Source organism: Neoarius graeffei, chromosome 22, assembly GCF_027579695.1.
Source record: "Neoarius graeffei isolate fNeoGra1 chromosome 22, fNeoGra1.pri, whole genome shotgun sequence".
NCBI lineage: Eukaryota > Metazoa > Chordata > Actinopteri > Siluriformes > Ariidae > Neoarius > Neoarius graeffei.
The window spans coordinates 17,370,465-17,387,652 of record NC_083590.1 but is presented as its reverse complement, the minus strand read 5'-3'; the positions used below and the strand labels follow the sequence as shown (position 1 = coordinate 17,387,652).

The 17,188-nt window shown below is 40.6% G+C and overlaps 1 protein-coding gene across 1 annotated transcript in view; it reads left to right on the top strand.

Moving 5' to 3' along the window:
- The window catches only part of zfpm2b (zinc finger protein, FOG family member 2b), a 74,559-nt gene extending 57,655 nt beyond the window's left edge, over positions 1-16,904 (top strand). Inside the window, exons 6-9 of the mRNA XM_060903925.1 lie at positions 9,541-9,685; positions 12,488-12,495; positions 14,104-14,328; positions 14,686-16,904. Coding sequence (XP_060759908.1) covers positions 9,541-9,685; positions 12,488-12,495; positions 14,104-14,328; positions 14,686-16,904 — 2,597 coding nt within the window. The remainder of the gene's footprint in view (positions 1-9,540; positions 9,686-12,487; positions 12,496-14,103; positions 14,329-14,685) is intronic.
- The last annotated feature ends 284 nt before the right edge of the window (positions 16,905-17,188 follow it).

The following is a 17,188-nucleotide window of genomic DNA, read 5'->3' as shown; positions in this document are numbered from 1 at the left end:
ATATTGTATTCACAGTAGAACATAGACAACATATCAAATGTCGAAAGTGAGACATTTTGAAATTTCATGCCAAATATTGGCTCATTTGAAATTTTATCATAGCAACACATCTCAAAAAAGTTGGGACGGGGCAATAAGAGGCTGGAAAAGTTAAAGGTACAAAAAAGGAACAGCTGGAGGACCAAATTACAACTCATTAGGTCAATTGGCAATAGGTCATTAACATGACTGGGTATAAAAAGAGCATCTTGGAGTGGCAGCGGCTCTCAGAAGTAAAGATGGGAAGAGGATCACCAATCCCCCTAATTCTGCGCCGACAAATAGTGGAGCAATATCAGAAAGGAGTTTGACAGTGTAAAATTGCAAAGAGTTTGAACATATCATCATCTACAGTGCATAATATCATCAAAAGATTCAGAGAATCTGGAAGAATCTCTGTGCGTAAGGGTCAAGGCCGGAAAACCATACTGGGTGCCCGTGATCTTTGGGCCCTTAGACGGCACTGCATCACATACAGGCATGCTTCTGTATTGGAAATCACAAAATGGGCTCAGGAATATTTCCAGAGAACATTATCTGTGAACACAATTCACCGTGCCATCCGCCGTTGCCAGCTAAAACTCTATAGTTCAAAGAAGAAGCCGTATCTAAACATGATCCAGAAGCGCAGACGTCTTCTCTGGGCCAAGGCTCATTTAAAATGAACTGTGGCAAAGTGGAAAACTGTTCTGTGGTCAGACGAATCAAAATTTGAAGTTCTTTATGGAAATCAGGGACGCCGTGTCATTCGGACTAAAGAGGAGAAGGACGGCCCAAGTTGTTATCAGCGCTCAGTTCAGAAGCCTGCATCTCTGATGGTATGGGGTTGCATTAGTGCGTGTGGCATGGGCAGCTTACACATCTGGAAAGACACCATCAATGCTGAAAGGTATATCCAGGTTCTAGAGCAACACATGCTCCCATCCAGACGACGTCTCTTTCAGGGAAGACCTTGCATTTTCCAACATGACAATGCCAAACCATATACTGCATCAATTACAGCATCATGGCTGTGTAGAAGAAGGGTCCGGGTACTGAACTGGCCAGCCTGCAGTCCAGATCTTTCACCCATAGAAAACATTTGGCGCATCATAAAACGGAAGATACGACAAAAAAGACCTAAGACAGTTGAGCAACTAGAATCCTACATTAGACAAGAATGGGTTAACATTCCTATCCCTAAACTTGAGCAACTTGTCTCCTCAGTCCCCAGACGTTTACAGACTGTTGTAAAGAGAAAAGGGGATGTCTCACAGTGGTGAACATGGGCCTTGTCCCAACTTTTTTGAGATGTGGTGTTGTCATGAAATTTAAAATCACCTAATTTTTCTCTTTAAATGATACATTTTCTCAGTTTAAACATTTGATATGTCATCTATGTTCTATTCTGAATACAATATGGAATTTTGAAACTTCCACATCACTGCATTCTGTTTTTATTTACAATTTGTACTTTGTCCTAACTTTTTTGGAATCGGGGTTGTCCTAGGATATCAGCTCATATACCATGAGTAGAGAAAAACAAAATGATGGAACGTGTTGCTGAACCAACCAAGGATGAAATAAAAAATTGTACTTGAAAACAAAACCACAAAAAATAGAAAAAAAGGCAAGAAAATATGGAATGAAAGTATTTGATGGTAAGAACGTATCTTTTTATTTTTCAAGAATTATTATCATAGCATTTTTCACAAATTGCTACTCTAATTTTGCCAGTTTGTTTACATTCTAAGCGGAAATGATTTTGTCGGACGTTTTGTATAAAGATTTTATTTTTCAAATTTGCAAAAAATAAAAATAAAAATGCTCCATTTCTCAAAATCCAGTGAATGTGGATAGAATAAAACAGTTATTCCACTCAATCTAGCCGTACATGGCTTAAAGACAACTTGGTGCTACATGCCTTGCCGGCTATCAGCTCATGTACAACTCGAATTCATGGAATAACTGTTAATTATATGTAATCCAATATTGGATTTTAATTCTTGAAATCTCAAATATTGAAATCAGTATTGGTTTTAAAAAATCTGATATCAGTCGCGGTCTAATTATCATCATGTAATCATACATGGTGTGTCATTCTGTAATAAATTCAACATGTAATTGTTAGCAGATTGCTGCAGTGTTAGATGGTTATATGATTATTTGATGATTTGATTATCCAAAAGCATGAATAATAGTGTTTTGTTGTCGGATCCGAAAAGGTGAAATGATTCGTCGTTTGTTAAATCGAGGCTTGAACCTGCACCAGAAATGGAGGGGTGTTCAACGGATTAGAAACAGCAAATGTTTCCATGAAGGAAATACGTGATAGTGGGCTTATAGCGCTGGATGCAGACATCAAGAAGTACAATTATGTTCCTGAAAGTGGAAATGAAAGGAAGAAGGTTTCTTAGTAATTATTTCTGAAAAGCTGTAATTGGTTTTAGTGCAGAGAATGAAAGAGTTTGTGATGTCTTGGAATTTTTTTTTCCTTTCTGTTGTTGTTGATTCACAGGAATAAAATGTACAGATGTGTAAAATAGTGAACAATCCTGTTTCACTATGCATGCGTGTGTGTGTGTGAGAGAGAGAGAGAGAGAGAGAGATGCTGCAATATTTTTTTTTATACGTGTACCTTTTTTTGCACAAACTGATCAGTGGTCGGTTTCCCAAAAGCCTCTTAACACTAAGAGCATCTTAACTAAGAGAGAGAGTGTTCATTGTGCTGCTCACACTACCATTTAACAATGATCTTTGTGTTAGGATGCTTTTGAGAAACTCAGCACTGAGCAGATCTTCAGCGTTTAAAGTTCAGTTGGATTTCCCAGAAGGTGGATCGGTGTGTATGATTTCATGAAGACAGTCCATAAGGATGAGACTGAACCGGAGCTTGATCAGTTAGGAAGAGATGAACATGCAGGTGCTGGGAGAGCTAAAGATTAGAGTACAAGATGAGATAGATAGATAGATAGATAGATAGATAGATAGATAGATAGATAGATAGATAGATAGATAGATAGATAGATAGATAGATAGATAGATATTTAGATAGATAGATAGATAGATAGATACCTTTATTTAAACTTTAATAAAAAAAAACAACACGGTAGTCCAATCAGTGGCTATACGCCTCTGCTATCAAAAGGAGCCCTGTTACAGATATACAATATATAATAAATAGAAACTAAAAAAGGAGCTCATTATTATTAATATTAATTTGCAAAATTTAAATATGTATATATTCAGTATATTCAAATTGATTATAAATATGAAAACTATATAAATAAAATACATGAGTGTATGAAATATAAAATATGAACTATAAACTATAAACCTAATCTATTAAAGATGATACATCCATGACAATAAAAGGATTTCTTGGCCAGCTCAAGATGAGATAATGACTCTCTAAAATGCACATCAGCAACAATACGTTCAGATCTTTAGTATTAAATATGCAGCGAACGTGCCTTCTTATGATTACAAACAGTGTTGTAGTTGAGTCACTAAACCTCGAGTCCGAGTCCAGTCTCAAGTCCCCAGTGTTTAAGTCCAAGTCGAGTCCACTATTGCTCCGAGTCAAGTCCGAGAACAAGGCTCCAACTGCACCATTTGACGGTGTCTGTTGCTGCTACTGTGTTGGACTAACGTTACTGCTCGACTGCCCCATTTTAGTTAACAGGCTACAGATAAAAAGTTTGTTCATCGCTCAGCAAGCCCTGCCCACTATCAACAGGGCAAATACCATGAGAGAGGGTTAGCTAGTTCATCACTCAGCAAGCCCCACCCACTATCAACAGGGCAAATAGCATGAGAGAGGGTTAACACTAGCTAGTTCATCACTCAGCAAGCCCCGCCCACTATCAACAGAGCAATGAACATAGCATATCACTTCCTTCTCTGGGTGGAGTCTCACCAAATGATGATTGAAGTTCGAGGTTGTCCCCGTCGTCTCATCAATAGTTCTTCTACATATGGAACACACAGCAGTGCATTTTTTCCCCACTGCACGAGAATTCTGTATAAGCAAAGTGGACAATCCTAGGGGCGTTCTCTCCAGGCATTTTAGCACTATTAACGTTAGCTTGTTCCTGAACATTGACGTATGAACAGGTGAATGTGCATTCTCTTGCACAAAATTAGTATAAAAAAATTAATATAGATATAAATATCTTATGCCAAGTTATTATGGCATGTTACAAAAAATAAAGAAAAAATCAGAGTCCTCGTCTCCAGTTTACGAGTCCAAATGCAGTTAATGCACGAGTCCACGTCCGAGTCATCAGTGCTCAAGTCCAAGTCAAGTCACAAGTCCTTAAAATTAGGGCACGAGATCAGAAACAATAAACAAGCAGTAGGTCGGGCAAAGCATAAATAGAATATCGTAGGCACAGACAAAGGCAGAATCAAAGGACTAGGAACAGGAACTAGGAATTCAGAAACCAGGAAATCAAAATAACACACGGCTCGGTGATGTGTCTAAACAACTCAATGCTTTGTAACCTGAGTTAGTCTTTGGCGTTCTTATATGTGCGCATGGATTGCGCCTTAATCCACTGCCAGTGTGAGTCAGTAGCAGCGCGTGCACGTGAATCAGTTCACAGAGCGCGCGCAAGAGTCAGCGAACACGCATGGGTGTGACAGTACCCTATAGATCCGAAACGGTAAGAGATAGAGAATGACGCTTAGTGAGGAAAAGTTGTGCCCTGCTGTCCTGAACAAAAGTTAAAAAAAAAAAAAACTGATTGAAAAAATCATGACAATTGACAGCGATTGAAAAAATCCAGTTTTTCATGGATCATTCCGGATCAGTGACCCAGATCAGCACCAAAAGTCATAGCAATGTAATTCAGCCCAGAGGGATTCTTCATGTGAAATTTGGTGATGATTGGTTGAAAATTGAGGGAGCAATAGCGTCCTAGAAAACGTTAGGAGAAGAAGAAGAAGAAGAAAGTAGAAAGATCCTGAGTGTTCTCAGGCTCTTTCTACTTTAAAGATCCTAACAATTTGTGATACTGCTGCATGCATGAATTACTTACAAGCTGAGAGCACTTCGATGTCACCACGATGTCATAATTACACCTTGGGAACATGTACTTTTCTTCCAAGTTTCTATTTCTGTTGGTTTCAGTAATAAAACATCATGGTTGCTGCTCATATGAATGTGACATTTGAGGGCACATACTAAGATTTAAGTGTTAATTTTGCATGTCAGCTGTTCTTCATTTTCTTTCAGTAAGAAAAAAAAACTTCTTGAACTTGGTACAAATGATACAAAAACCTCATTTTTTCCCCACACCAGCCAATTCCTTTCTCATACTGTCCAAATTTATGACCAAAACCACTTCAACACACACCATGTCCTCATCACAATCTCAGAACTTGTACACTACTTGAACTTTCAAGCTTGGACCTGAAGACATCGTTACTCCATGCCCCCATGTCCATGTTTTTGTGGCTTCATTTCGATCCCAGTGTCGAGACTCATATTATTCTTCACTGAGATAACGAGATTCTTCACTGAGAAACACACTGGCCCTAATAACACAAAACAAATGTTAATGTCGCATTGCTACACAGCAAACATTTCCAGGTCTGAGCATTTTTACCAAACCAGAACCCAAACCCAGTCCAGGTCAGTCTGTTTTTAACTGTTTGGCATGTCAGAGCACAAACGCGTCTTCGAACATCAGCAGCACACGAGCTGCGTTTTCATTGTCCAACAGCCTAATTAGTGTGTGTCCTAATTCCAGCATTTAGAGGCGGTGTATCATGCTTCGGCTCGTTATCTCTCCCTCCAGACTTTTGTAAATAGTCATATTTTAAAACTTTAATCCCCTTAATGGAAGATGAAGGCAGACAGAGAGCCTGTCATTTCCTGAGATAAACGTTATCTCCGCCACAAAGCGCTCTTCTTCTCTTTTTCGCCACGCTAATGAGTTTGTTCTTAAGGACTCCCATGGAATGTTTCATCCGCGGCACCTCAATTAGATAACGCAGCACTTCTATCCAAGATGTCCATTCCCTTTTTTCTTGAGGACAGACAAAAACAGCACACACCATATCGTCTCTCTACTTGTTTTCTCATCGCTTCAAAGACAAGCGAGCATGTAGACTATGAGCTCAGAGCGCTGCGCTGCATGGGTCTTCACAAAAGACATGGGGATTTTTACTGCTGGTACATGTGTTATTTACTAACTCACAGATCAAAGACAAACCGGAACTTTACCTTGTAACTTTAGTGGAGAGATATACAGACACATTCAGCGATGAAAGCATGAAACATTATCGTGTTTAAATTAAAAAAAGCTTGGATTTGGTATGAATGTGAAACTTGATTTCTCATACTAGTAATTTGAAGAAAACCAAAAAATCTCTTTGTCACATGCTCTTGGCATAAAGCATGATTTTTTTATGACAGATGTTTAGTCTAAAATGATCACAGTTTCACAAGGATGTATTATCCATCCATCCGTTATCCGTAATCGCTTATCCTGTGCAGGGTCACGGGCAAGCTGGAGCCTATCCCAGCTGACTACGGGCGAAAGGTGGGGTACACCCTGGACAAGTCACCAGGTTATCGCAGGGCTGACACATAGAGACAAACAACCATTCACACTCACATTCACACCTACGGTCAATTTAGAGCCACCAGTTAACCTAACCTGCATGTCTTTGGACTGTGGGGGAAACCAGAGCACCCAGAGAAAACCCACGCGGACACGGGGAGAACATGCAAACTCCACACAGAAAGGCCCTCACCGGCCACTGGGCTCAAACCCAGAACCTTCTTGCTGTGAGGCAACAGTGCTAACCACTACACCACCATGCTGCCATTATGTATTTATGTATTTAAAAAAAAAAAAAGCGGATTGTGCATGAGATTTGTTTCCTTCTACATTAATTTTGATATGTATCAGGTTTTATTTTTTTTCTATATTTATACCAATAAGTAAAATCTCTGGCCTGAGGAGGCTCTCTAGTCTCTGTAGCACCACATGCTGTAAAAGTGAGAAGAAGAAGAAGAAGAAGAAGAAGAAGAAGAAGAAGAAGAAAACAATTAAAAAAACATCCAACCAATTAGAACATGGAGGTATAATTAAATACATAGTGCCGTATTCAGTCAGTGACTCAAATCTAAAAGTTACATTTATGATGGTGTATTAGGGGCACTGTAGTTAAAAAACTTGGAGCGGGTGTGTGTGTGTGTTAATATTCCCAGAAAATATTTCCGAAAGTTAAGTAAAAAATTTATAGGAGCAGCATGGTGGTGCAGTGGTTAGCACTGTCGCCTCACAGCAAGAAGGTTCCGTGTTCGAATCTTACAGCTGATGGGGGGCCTTTCTGTGTGGAGTTTGCATGTTCTCCCCGTGTCTGTGTGGGTTTCCTCCAGGTGCTCTGGTTTCCCCCACAGTTCAAATACATGCAGATTAGGTAAAATACCCAGCCACGGGGGTTGTACAAGTCAGTGTATATTTAGTGCCAGTCCCAAGCACAGATAGATTGGGGAGGGTTGCATCAGGAAGGGCATCTGGTGTAAAACCTATGCTAAATCAAATATATGGAACAGATCCACTGCTGTGATCGCTAATGGGAGCAGCCAAAAACCTTGTCAGAAATTCTGGGAGATTGTAGTCACAGAAATTCTGGGATTAAAAAGTCAGAAATTCAAAGATTAAGAAGTCACAGATTAATGAGAAAACAAGCTTTCATGCTTCCTGGCTGAAGTGCATTCTGAGAAATGTAGTTGAAAATGTCTTAGTGCTTATTCTTTTATGTTGTGTGATTGAGAAGGAAACACTACATTTCCTATAATTCTTAGCTCAGCAGTGTCATCTCTGGTGTGATGAAGTCAGTTCAACCCTGCAAAGTGAAATGATCTGGTTCCTTGACACCCCCCCCCCCCCCCCCCCCCCCCCCCCACACACACACACACACACCACCACCACCAATATTTTTCCAAGGGTTTATTTTTTCCTCATAAATTCATGACTTTGTAATCTTGGAATTTCTGAGTTTTTTACTCATAAATTTATTAATTTAAAATCTCAGTATAGAACTCCCTCCATCAGCCCTGTATCTTTGTAACCTGGGAAAGTTACGCGTATTCAGTGTTGAATTACACACCTGCTTAAATTCAGGGACTCCCCATTCAGATAATGCAATTTACTGAGGTTGCCAGATATTTCCTGAGGGGGATTGTCAATAAAGTTCAGACCATCATCTGTACACACAAACACTTGGCTTCTACCTTTATTATTCAGCAGCGTATAAAATAGCAATTGATCCAGCATATCCTATTATTTTTAATACCCTGCAAAATTTCTTCTTGAATTTTATCATTTTTTTTGTCAAGTGGCTGTAACATTTACTCATCATTTCTTAGTTATATTAGCTATTAAGTATTAATTCTATCATCAAGTAGAGTTTGCTTCAAGTGAGTAATTCCAACTTCATCTGATTATGTTCCATTTACTTGAATAAATGATGTTGATGAAGATACAAATAAAGTGTTAAGAGTAAAGTTACCCTAATCTAAATGCATTACACTGAAAAAAAATCAGAAAAATTGACTTAAAAAAATTTAAAAATGCAACTATTTGCATTTGCTTTTATTTTTTTAAGGTAAAATGAACATTGCATTAATTTACTTGATTTAAATGTTTTTATGGATAGTTTATCCCTCTTTTAATTCAATTTTGATTTGTTGATGGAATAAAGTAATGGAAATTTCAGGAGGTTAATTTCATGTCCTTTCCTGTAGTGAAAACAAGCCTGCGGTTTGAAGGATAAGCTGACCTAGCAAACTTCATAATACCGCATTTCCATAAAAATTAAGTCATTGAGATAGTGCAGTATGATCGTATTAATTCACTGCGTCATATTTCTGGACCTGGGCGACACAGCAAGAAGGTTCTGGGTTCGAGCCTGGTAGCCGACAGGGGCCTTTCTGTGTGGAGTTTGCATGTTCTCCCCGTGTTTGTGTGTGGGTTTCCTCCGGGTGCTCCTGTTTCCCCCACAGTCCAAAGACATGCAGGTTAGGCTAATTGATGGCTCTAAATTGACTGTAGGTGTGAATGGTTGTTTGTCTCTGTGTCAGCCCTGCAGTGATCTGGTGACTTGTCCAGGGTGTACCCCACCTCTTGCCCATCGTCAGCTGGGATAGGCTCCAGCTTGCTTGCCACCCTGTACAGGATAAGCAGCTACAGATAATGGATGGATGGATATTTATGGATCTAATATTGGCCTCAAATGGAAGTTCATACTGTTTTTGGAGTGTATTCCTAGTCCAAAATATCAATATCAGCATGACATATTGCATTGCCCAGTTGTCAAATAAAGATTTTTCTAAACCCTTTATCCTCACATCTTTTGTCCGTACTACACACTGTTGTGTTACACTCATCCAGTCACGCTGGAGGTCTGTATAATCATGTTATGTCTATGTGATGTGGCCTGTTTGCTTTGTGTGCTTTATATACGCACAAATAAAGACTTTCTGATTTGTGATTTTCGTAGGAGGACATGTGTGGTGCTCGACCACGAGAAGTGTTATCGAGGGAGAAGAACTCGCAGTGTGCGTGGTGGACGTTTCGTCAAGACTCTCGTCCATCCAGCTCCTTCCTCAACAAGCTGCCATAGCGTCTGTTCTCCCCAACAGTGAGTGTGGCCTTATTACGGGATGACAAATAAACAAACTAATTAAAGAGCTTGGCTAAAAAAGAAAATCCCATGTCCTGGCTTTGACATATGAGCTTAGAGAGAATAATAAGACAACACTTTTTCAGGACAGAGAAGTTTACACTTTGCGGTTTCTCAGAAACATGACAAGCTGGAGGTATTTTTGTATTATTATTAAATGCAAGAGAGAAAAAAAGAGAAACTGGTGATGGAATGACTGTTTATAGAAACATGTGATAACCCCGCCTCTGTTGTTGGCTGCTGGGTTGGCTGCATGTCTGTGTTTTATGTTGCAGATGCCCAGTAGGTGTGGCTGACCTGTTATTGGGAACACCTGGGCCCCGTGTTCCTGGTGTTTAAGAACACACCACACTTGTGCCCAGGGTAGAGAGAGATGTGGAAGTTTCAAAATTCCATATTTTATTCAGAATAGAACATAGATGATATATCAAATGTTTAAACTGAGAAAATGTATCATTTAAAGAGAAAAATTAGGTGATTTTAAATTTCATGACAATAACACATCTAAAAAAAGTTGGGACAAGGCCATGTTTACCACTGTGAGACATCCCCTTTTCTCTTTACAACAGTCTGTAAACGTCTGGGGACTGAGGAGACAAGTTGCTCAAGTTTAGGGATAGGAATGTTAACCCATTCTTGTCTAATGTAGGATTCTAGTTGCTCAACTGTCTTAGGTCTTTTTTGTCGTATCTTCCGTTTTATGATGCACCAAATGTTTTCTATGGGTGAAAGATCTGGACTGCAGGCTGGCCAGTTCAGTACCCAGACCCTTCTTCTACGCAGCCATGATGCTGTAATTGATGCAGTATGTGGTTTGGCATTGTCATGTTGGAAAATGCAAGGTCTTCCCTGAAAGAGACGTCATCTGGATGGGAGCATATGTTGCTCTAGAACCTGGATATACCTTTCAGCATTGATGGTGTCTTTCCAGATGTGTAAGCTGCCCATGCCACACGCACTAATGCAACCCCATACCATCAGAGATGCAGGCTTCTGAACTGAGCGCTGATAACAACTTGGGTCGTCCTTCTCCTCTTTAGTCCGAATGACACGGCGTCCCTGATTTCCATAAAGAACTTCAAATTTTGATTCGTCTGACCACAGAACAGTTTTCCACTTTGCCACAGTCCATTTTAAATGAGCCTTGGCCCAGAGAAGACGTCTGCGCTTCTGGATCATGTTTAGATACGGCTTCTTCTTTGAACGATAGAGTTTTAGCTGGCAATGGTGGATGGCACGGTGAATTGTGTTCACAGATAATGTTCTCTGGAAATATTCCTGAGCCCATTTTGTGATTTCCAATACAGAAGTATGCCTGTATGTGATGCAGTGCCGTCTAAGGGCCTGAAGATCACAGGCACCCAGTATGGTTTTCCGGCCTTGACCCTTACGCACAGAGATTCTTCCAGATTCTCTGAATCTTTTGATGATATTATGCACTGTAGATGATGATATGTTCAAACTCTTTGCAATTTAACACTGTCAAACTCCTTTCTGATATTGCTCCACTATTTGCCGGCGCAGAATTAAGGGGATTGGTGATCCTCTTCCCATCTTTACTTCTGAGAGCCGCTGCCACTCCAAGATGCTCTTTTTATACCCAGTCATGTTAATGACCTATTGCCAGTTGACCTAATGAGTTGCAATTTGGTCCTCCAGCTGTTCCTTTTTTATACCTTTAACTTTTCCAGCCTCTTATTGCCCCGTCCCAACTTTTTTGAGATGTGTTGCTGTGATGAAATTTCAAATGAGCCAATATTTGGCATGAAATTTCAAAATGTCTCACTTTCGACATTTGATATGTTGTCTATGTTCTATTGTGAATACAATATCAGTTTTTGAGATTTGGAAATTATTGCATTCCGTTTTTATTTACAATTTGTACTTTGTCCCAAGGGTGGCACGGTGGTGTAGCAGTTAGCGCTGTCGCCTCACAGCAAGAAGGTCCAGGTTCGAACCCCGTGGCCAGTGAGGGCCTTTCTGTGTGGAGTTTGCATGTTGTCTGCGTGGGTTTCCTCCGGGTGCTCCGGTTTCCCCCACAGTCCAAAGACATGCAGGTTAGGTTAACTGGTGACTCTAAATTGACCCTAGGTGTGAATGGTTGTCTGTGTCTATGTGTCAGCCCTGTGATGACCTGGTGATTTGTCCAGGGTGTATGCTGCCTTTCACCCATAGTTAGCTGGGACAGCCTCCAGCTTGCCTGTGACCCTGTAGGACAGGATAAAGTGGCTAGAGATAATGAGATGAGACTTTGTCCCAACTTTTTTGGAATCGGGGTTGTACATACTGACAGTACAGGTTTACTGACTGTCACACCTCATAACCTTTTTGATGTTTTGACTGTTGGAGTTGCTTTTGAATAAATTAAAACCTTTTCTTTTTGTGCCTCCTGTAATTTGTCATGATTTTGAGCCAGTAGTCACAAAGTAGGGGCTCGTCTGCGATATGGTTATATGTGCCTATCAGTGGATATCAAGTAAGATGTGTCATTCAGTAATTAAATAAAAAGTTGCTGTGAGGAATAAAAAAGAGGAATAAAACACATACGGTGGTGCTTGAAAGTTTGTGAACCCTTTAGAATTTTCTATATTTCTGCATAAATATGACCTAAAACATCATCAGATTTTCAGGCAAGTCCTAAAAGTAGATAAGGACAACCCAATTAAACAAATGAGACAAAAATATTGTACTTGGTCATTTATTTATTGAGGAAAATGATCCAATATTACATATCTGTGAGTGGCAAAAATATGTGAACCTCTAGGATTAACAGTTAATTTGAAGGTGAAATTAGAGGCAGGTGTTTTCAATCAATGGGATGACAATCAGGTGTGAGTGGGCACCCTGTTTTATTTAAAGAACAGGGATCTATCAAAATCTGATCTTCACAACGTGTTTGTGGAAGTGTATCAAGGCACGAACAAAGGAGATTTCTGAGGACCTCAGAAAAAGCATTGTTGATGCTCATCAGGCTGGAAAAGGTTACAAAACCATCTCTAAAGAGTTTGAACTCCACCAATCCACAGTCAGACAGATTGTGTACAAATGGAGGAAATTCAAGACCATCGTTACCCTCCCTGGGAGTGGTAGACCAACAAAGCTCACTCCAAGGGCAAGGCGTGTAATAGTCGGCGAGGTCACAAAGGACCCCAGGGTAACTTCTAAGCAACTGAGGGCCTCTCTCACATTGGCTAATGTTAATGCTCATGAGCTCACCATCAGGAGAACACTGAACAACAATGACGTGCATGGCAGGGTTGCAAGGAGAAAGCCACTGCTTTCCAAAAAACCATTGCTGCTCATCTGCAGTTTGCTAAAGATCACGTGGACAAGCCAGAAGGATATTGGAAAAATGTTTTGTGGACAGATGAGACCAAAATAAAACTTTTGGTTTAAATGAGAAGTGTTATGTTTGGAGAAAGGAAAACACTTTATTCCAGCATGAGAAACTTATCCCATTTGTGAAACATGGTGGTGGTAGTATCATGGTTTGGGCCTGTTTTGCTGCATCTGGGCCAGGACAGCTTGCCAGCATGGATAGAACAATGAATTCTGAATTATACCAGCAAATTCTAAAGGAAAATGTCAGGACATCTGTCCATGAACTGAATCTCCAAGAGAAGGTGGGTCATGCAGCAAGACAACAACCCTAAGCACACAAGTCGTTCTACCAAAGAATGGTTAAAGAAGAATAAAGTGAATGTTTTGGAATGGCCAAGTCAAAGTCCCGACCTTCAATGTTGTGGAAGGACCTGAAACGAGCAGTTCATGTGAGGAAATCCACCAACATCCCAGAGTTGAAGCTGTTCTGTACGGAGGAATGGGCTAAAATTCCTCCAAGCCGGTGTGCAGGACTGATCAACACTTACTGGAAATGTTTAGTTGCAGTTATTGCTGCACAAGGGGGTCACACCAGATACTGAAAGCAAAGGTTCACATACTTTTGCCACTCACAGATATGTAATATTGGATCATTTTCCTCAATAAATAAATGACCAAGTATAATATTTTTGTCTCATTTGTTTAACTGGGTTCCTTTTATCTACTTTTAGGACTTGTGTGAAAATCTGATGATGTTTTAGGTCATATTTATTCAGAAATATAGAAAATTCTAAAGGGTTCACAAGTTTTCAAACACCACTGTAACATCACTCCATTTTTTCACCACATTGTTGATTATTTTCCTTAAACAGCATGACCCAAAAGGGTTTTACTATATGTTTACATATTTTAAAATGTAACCAGAACAACAATGCAGCTTGTCTCAAATCAAAACAGATGAAGTTGCTAAAGAGGACACTTTGTTTTTAACCAGAATTTTCCCACCTGCATGACCTTGTTGTTGTTGTTTTTTTATTATTATTATTTTTTTTTTTGTAGAAGATATTTACCCCTGTAAGACATGTGGGATCTGGTTCAGGAGTGAGAGGAACCTCCAAGCTCACCTCATGTACTACTGCAGTGGACGGCCGAGGGAAACCGAGCTGGCTTCAGAGAAACAGACCAACACGAACCATCAGATGCCCCGTACCTGCACTTACCCACAATGCAACATGAGCTTCCTGGGTCCACAGGCTCTCAAAATGCACCTGTCCACACATTCTGGTGAGGAGGATTTTATATATATATATTTTTTTTTAACAATCCCTTCTGATCAAATCTAGAGGACAGGTTTTCACTTCCGTCCCTTCAGTTCTGTATAGGAAAATAATCAACTTCAGAGTGGTATCAGTAACTCCACTTCATGTCAGGTTGCATCACACAACCCTGTCATTGATTATTTTTGTATAACTCTGAAATCCTGAAGTGTTTTATGCTTTACTTGTGTGTGTTGGAGTTGTACTGTATTTAAGGTGCATTAAAGCAGAAAGCACACTAAAATGTGTATGGGAGACAAAATTGGTTCTAGATTGTATATTGTGTAGCATATTTATAGGTTGTCCTTTTTTTTCACCTGTCCAGCTTTCAAGACTGATGAGACATCTCCTGGAAGCAGTCTGAAATGCACAATTTGTGACTACACTGCTGACACACTGATGGTCCTTCAGCCCCACATCCTCACTCACCTGTCTCAAACAGGACTCCGGTGCAGTCAGTGCCACTTCACCTTCCAGACACCTCAAGATCTATCAAAACACCAGGAGATTCACAGACATAATGGTCTGGAGAGCAAATCTATGAAAGAGAATCAGACCGAGCCCTTAGAGTCTCTTGGTGTTGCAAGTCCGAAAGCTCATAAAAGCATTGTGGAAAGTCCAGTTCATCAAAATATGGAGCAAGAGAAGAGCGAACAAGTGCAGGGAGCTAGCAAGGCTGAAGTCGGGCCTGGAATCAAAGCGGGTTTTTCATCCAGTAGAGTAAAATCAGAGCCATCCAGCCCTCGTTTGGCTTCTTCTCCGATCCAGAATCATATGACCCCAGCATTTCCCGTGCCACCCTTCCTGTCTCCTGTGCCATTCTCACAGGATATACCCGCAGTCCCACAGGCTTCCGAAATACTGGCTAAAATGTCAGAGCTGGTCCATCGCAGGCTACGTCACGGAGGCACCAGTTTCCCCCCGGTTATGTATGGTGCACTGGTTCCAAAAGGAGCAATGTGCTTCGAATGCAACATTACATTTAGCAACCTTGATAATTATTTAGTGCACAAGAAGCATTACTGTAACGGTCGCTGGCAACACATGAGCAAATCTCATGATTACGGCATTTTGGACAAAGCCGCAGTGAGTCCGAAAGCTGGGGGTGGCTTAGCTAGCATCCTGAATGCTGGCCACCAGTTTGAGGTTAAACCTCATAATCCCACTCAGTTCAACACATCTCTAATTGATCCTTTCAGTGCAGGAGGAAAAGCAAGTGAGGAATTTCCACTGAGTGGTAAAAAAGCGTCACCGCCATGCGATGCGGAGGAACAACCAAACAACATCATGTTAGATTCAAAGAGTCCAAAAGCATCAGAGAGTGAGCTGGACCACAATCAAAAAACGTGTGAGGCGTGTAAGATCACGTTCAGTCGGCATGAGACCTACATGGTGCACAAGCAGTACTATTGTGCCTCCCGTCACGATCCGCCTGCAAAACGAGCATTGAACAACAAACACATCCAGAAATCATTTCGTACCCGAAAGAGAAGAAAGATGCCAAGTCCTGATCCCGTGGTGTCTCAATCCTGTCCTATCAGTAGTTCCTATATGTCCCAGGATACAGTAGAGAGTCTTAAGGATGTGCTTCATCAACGGTACAACATGATCCAGGGTTTGTTTCCAAAGCATCCTGAACCTTCTTTGACAGTCACAAAATCAGCTCTTGCATCAAAGTGTAATGCAATAGCTCAAGAGGAAGGTGATGCGCCGATAGATCTGAGTAAAAAATGCACAACACAGTTTGGACAAGTTTCAGGAATCCTGGACTACCACGAATGCACAATGTGTAAAATTAGCTTCAACAAAGTCGAGGACTACCTGAGCCACAAACAGAACTTCTGCCCAGGTGCCCAGGTCATGGAGAACAAAACACCAAACATAAAGGAAGAAGGTTCCAGTAATGGAAATGCCCCAGATAGTTTCAGTACTGAGCATTCAGTTCAAAGTGTCAGTACTTCTATGTCTGCTGAAAAGCAGCCGTCTGTAAAGGATGAAGACAACATGATGAATTTTGATAACTATCCCGGTGGTGCTAAGAAAATCAGACCAGATGAACAGATCTGGCCATACTATGAGATTAAACCTGCTGACTATGCCACAGGGGTTTTTGCTCCACAAAATGAGAGGAGGCAAAGCCCAAACGAGGGCACTGAAGGTGAAAAAGAGCAACCAATGCCAGACGGCAGCCATGTTGGCTCTGAAAATGTGGACAACCCAAAAATAAAGTTATTAAACTCCAGTCTCCTGGGTGATGACAATCCAGGAAACGAGTCTTGCAGCACATCAACCTCAAATGTCCCCTTCACGGCTTGTACTCCAGATCAAGAAGGAGCCACAAAACCTAGAGAGAGTATCTCTTCTTCACCAGCCTTCAAAATGGAGGAGATCTCAAGCTTGAAAGGGAGTTCAGGTGGATCGCTCTCGGCAGCACTTAACAGTAAATACTGCTGTCCCTGTGATATCCAGTTCAACAACTTGTCAAACTTTATAACTCACAAAAAGTTTTATTGCTCGGCTCATGCTACCGAGCATGTTAAATGAGACCTTGATACTGCGTCTCAGATGTTTATACGACAGCAAGAGGACAATCAAATCAGGAGACTTTATCTTCCAGTGGTTTAATAGTGAATATATTTGTTGTGTGTGGTATTTTTGGCTCTTTGTGACGTATTTATTTAATTTAAAAAAAAAAATCAAGCACTGAACGAAATCCGACTTTACACTGTACAATTTTTGGCCAATTTTGCTGTTGTGCTTTTACGTGCTTTACAAAAAATAATTCTTTGCTTGTAAGTTGTGGTCGATGGTCTTCAAAGGCTTAATGT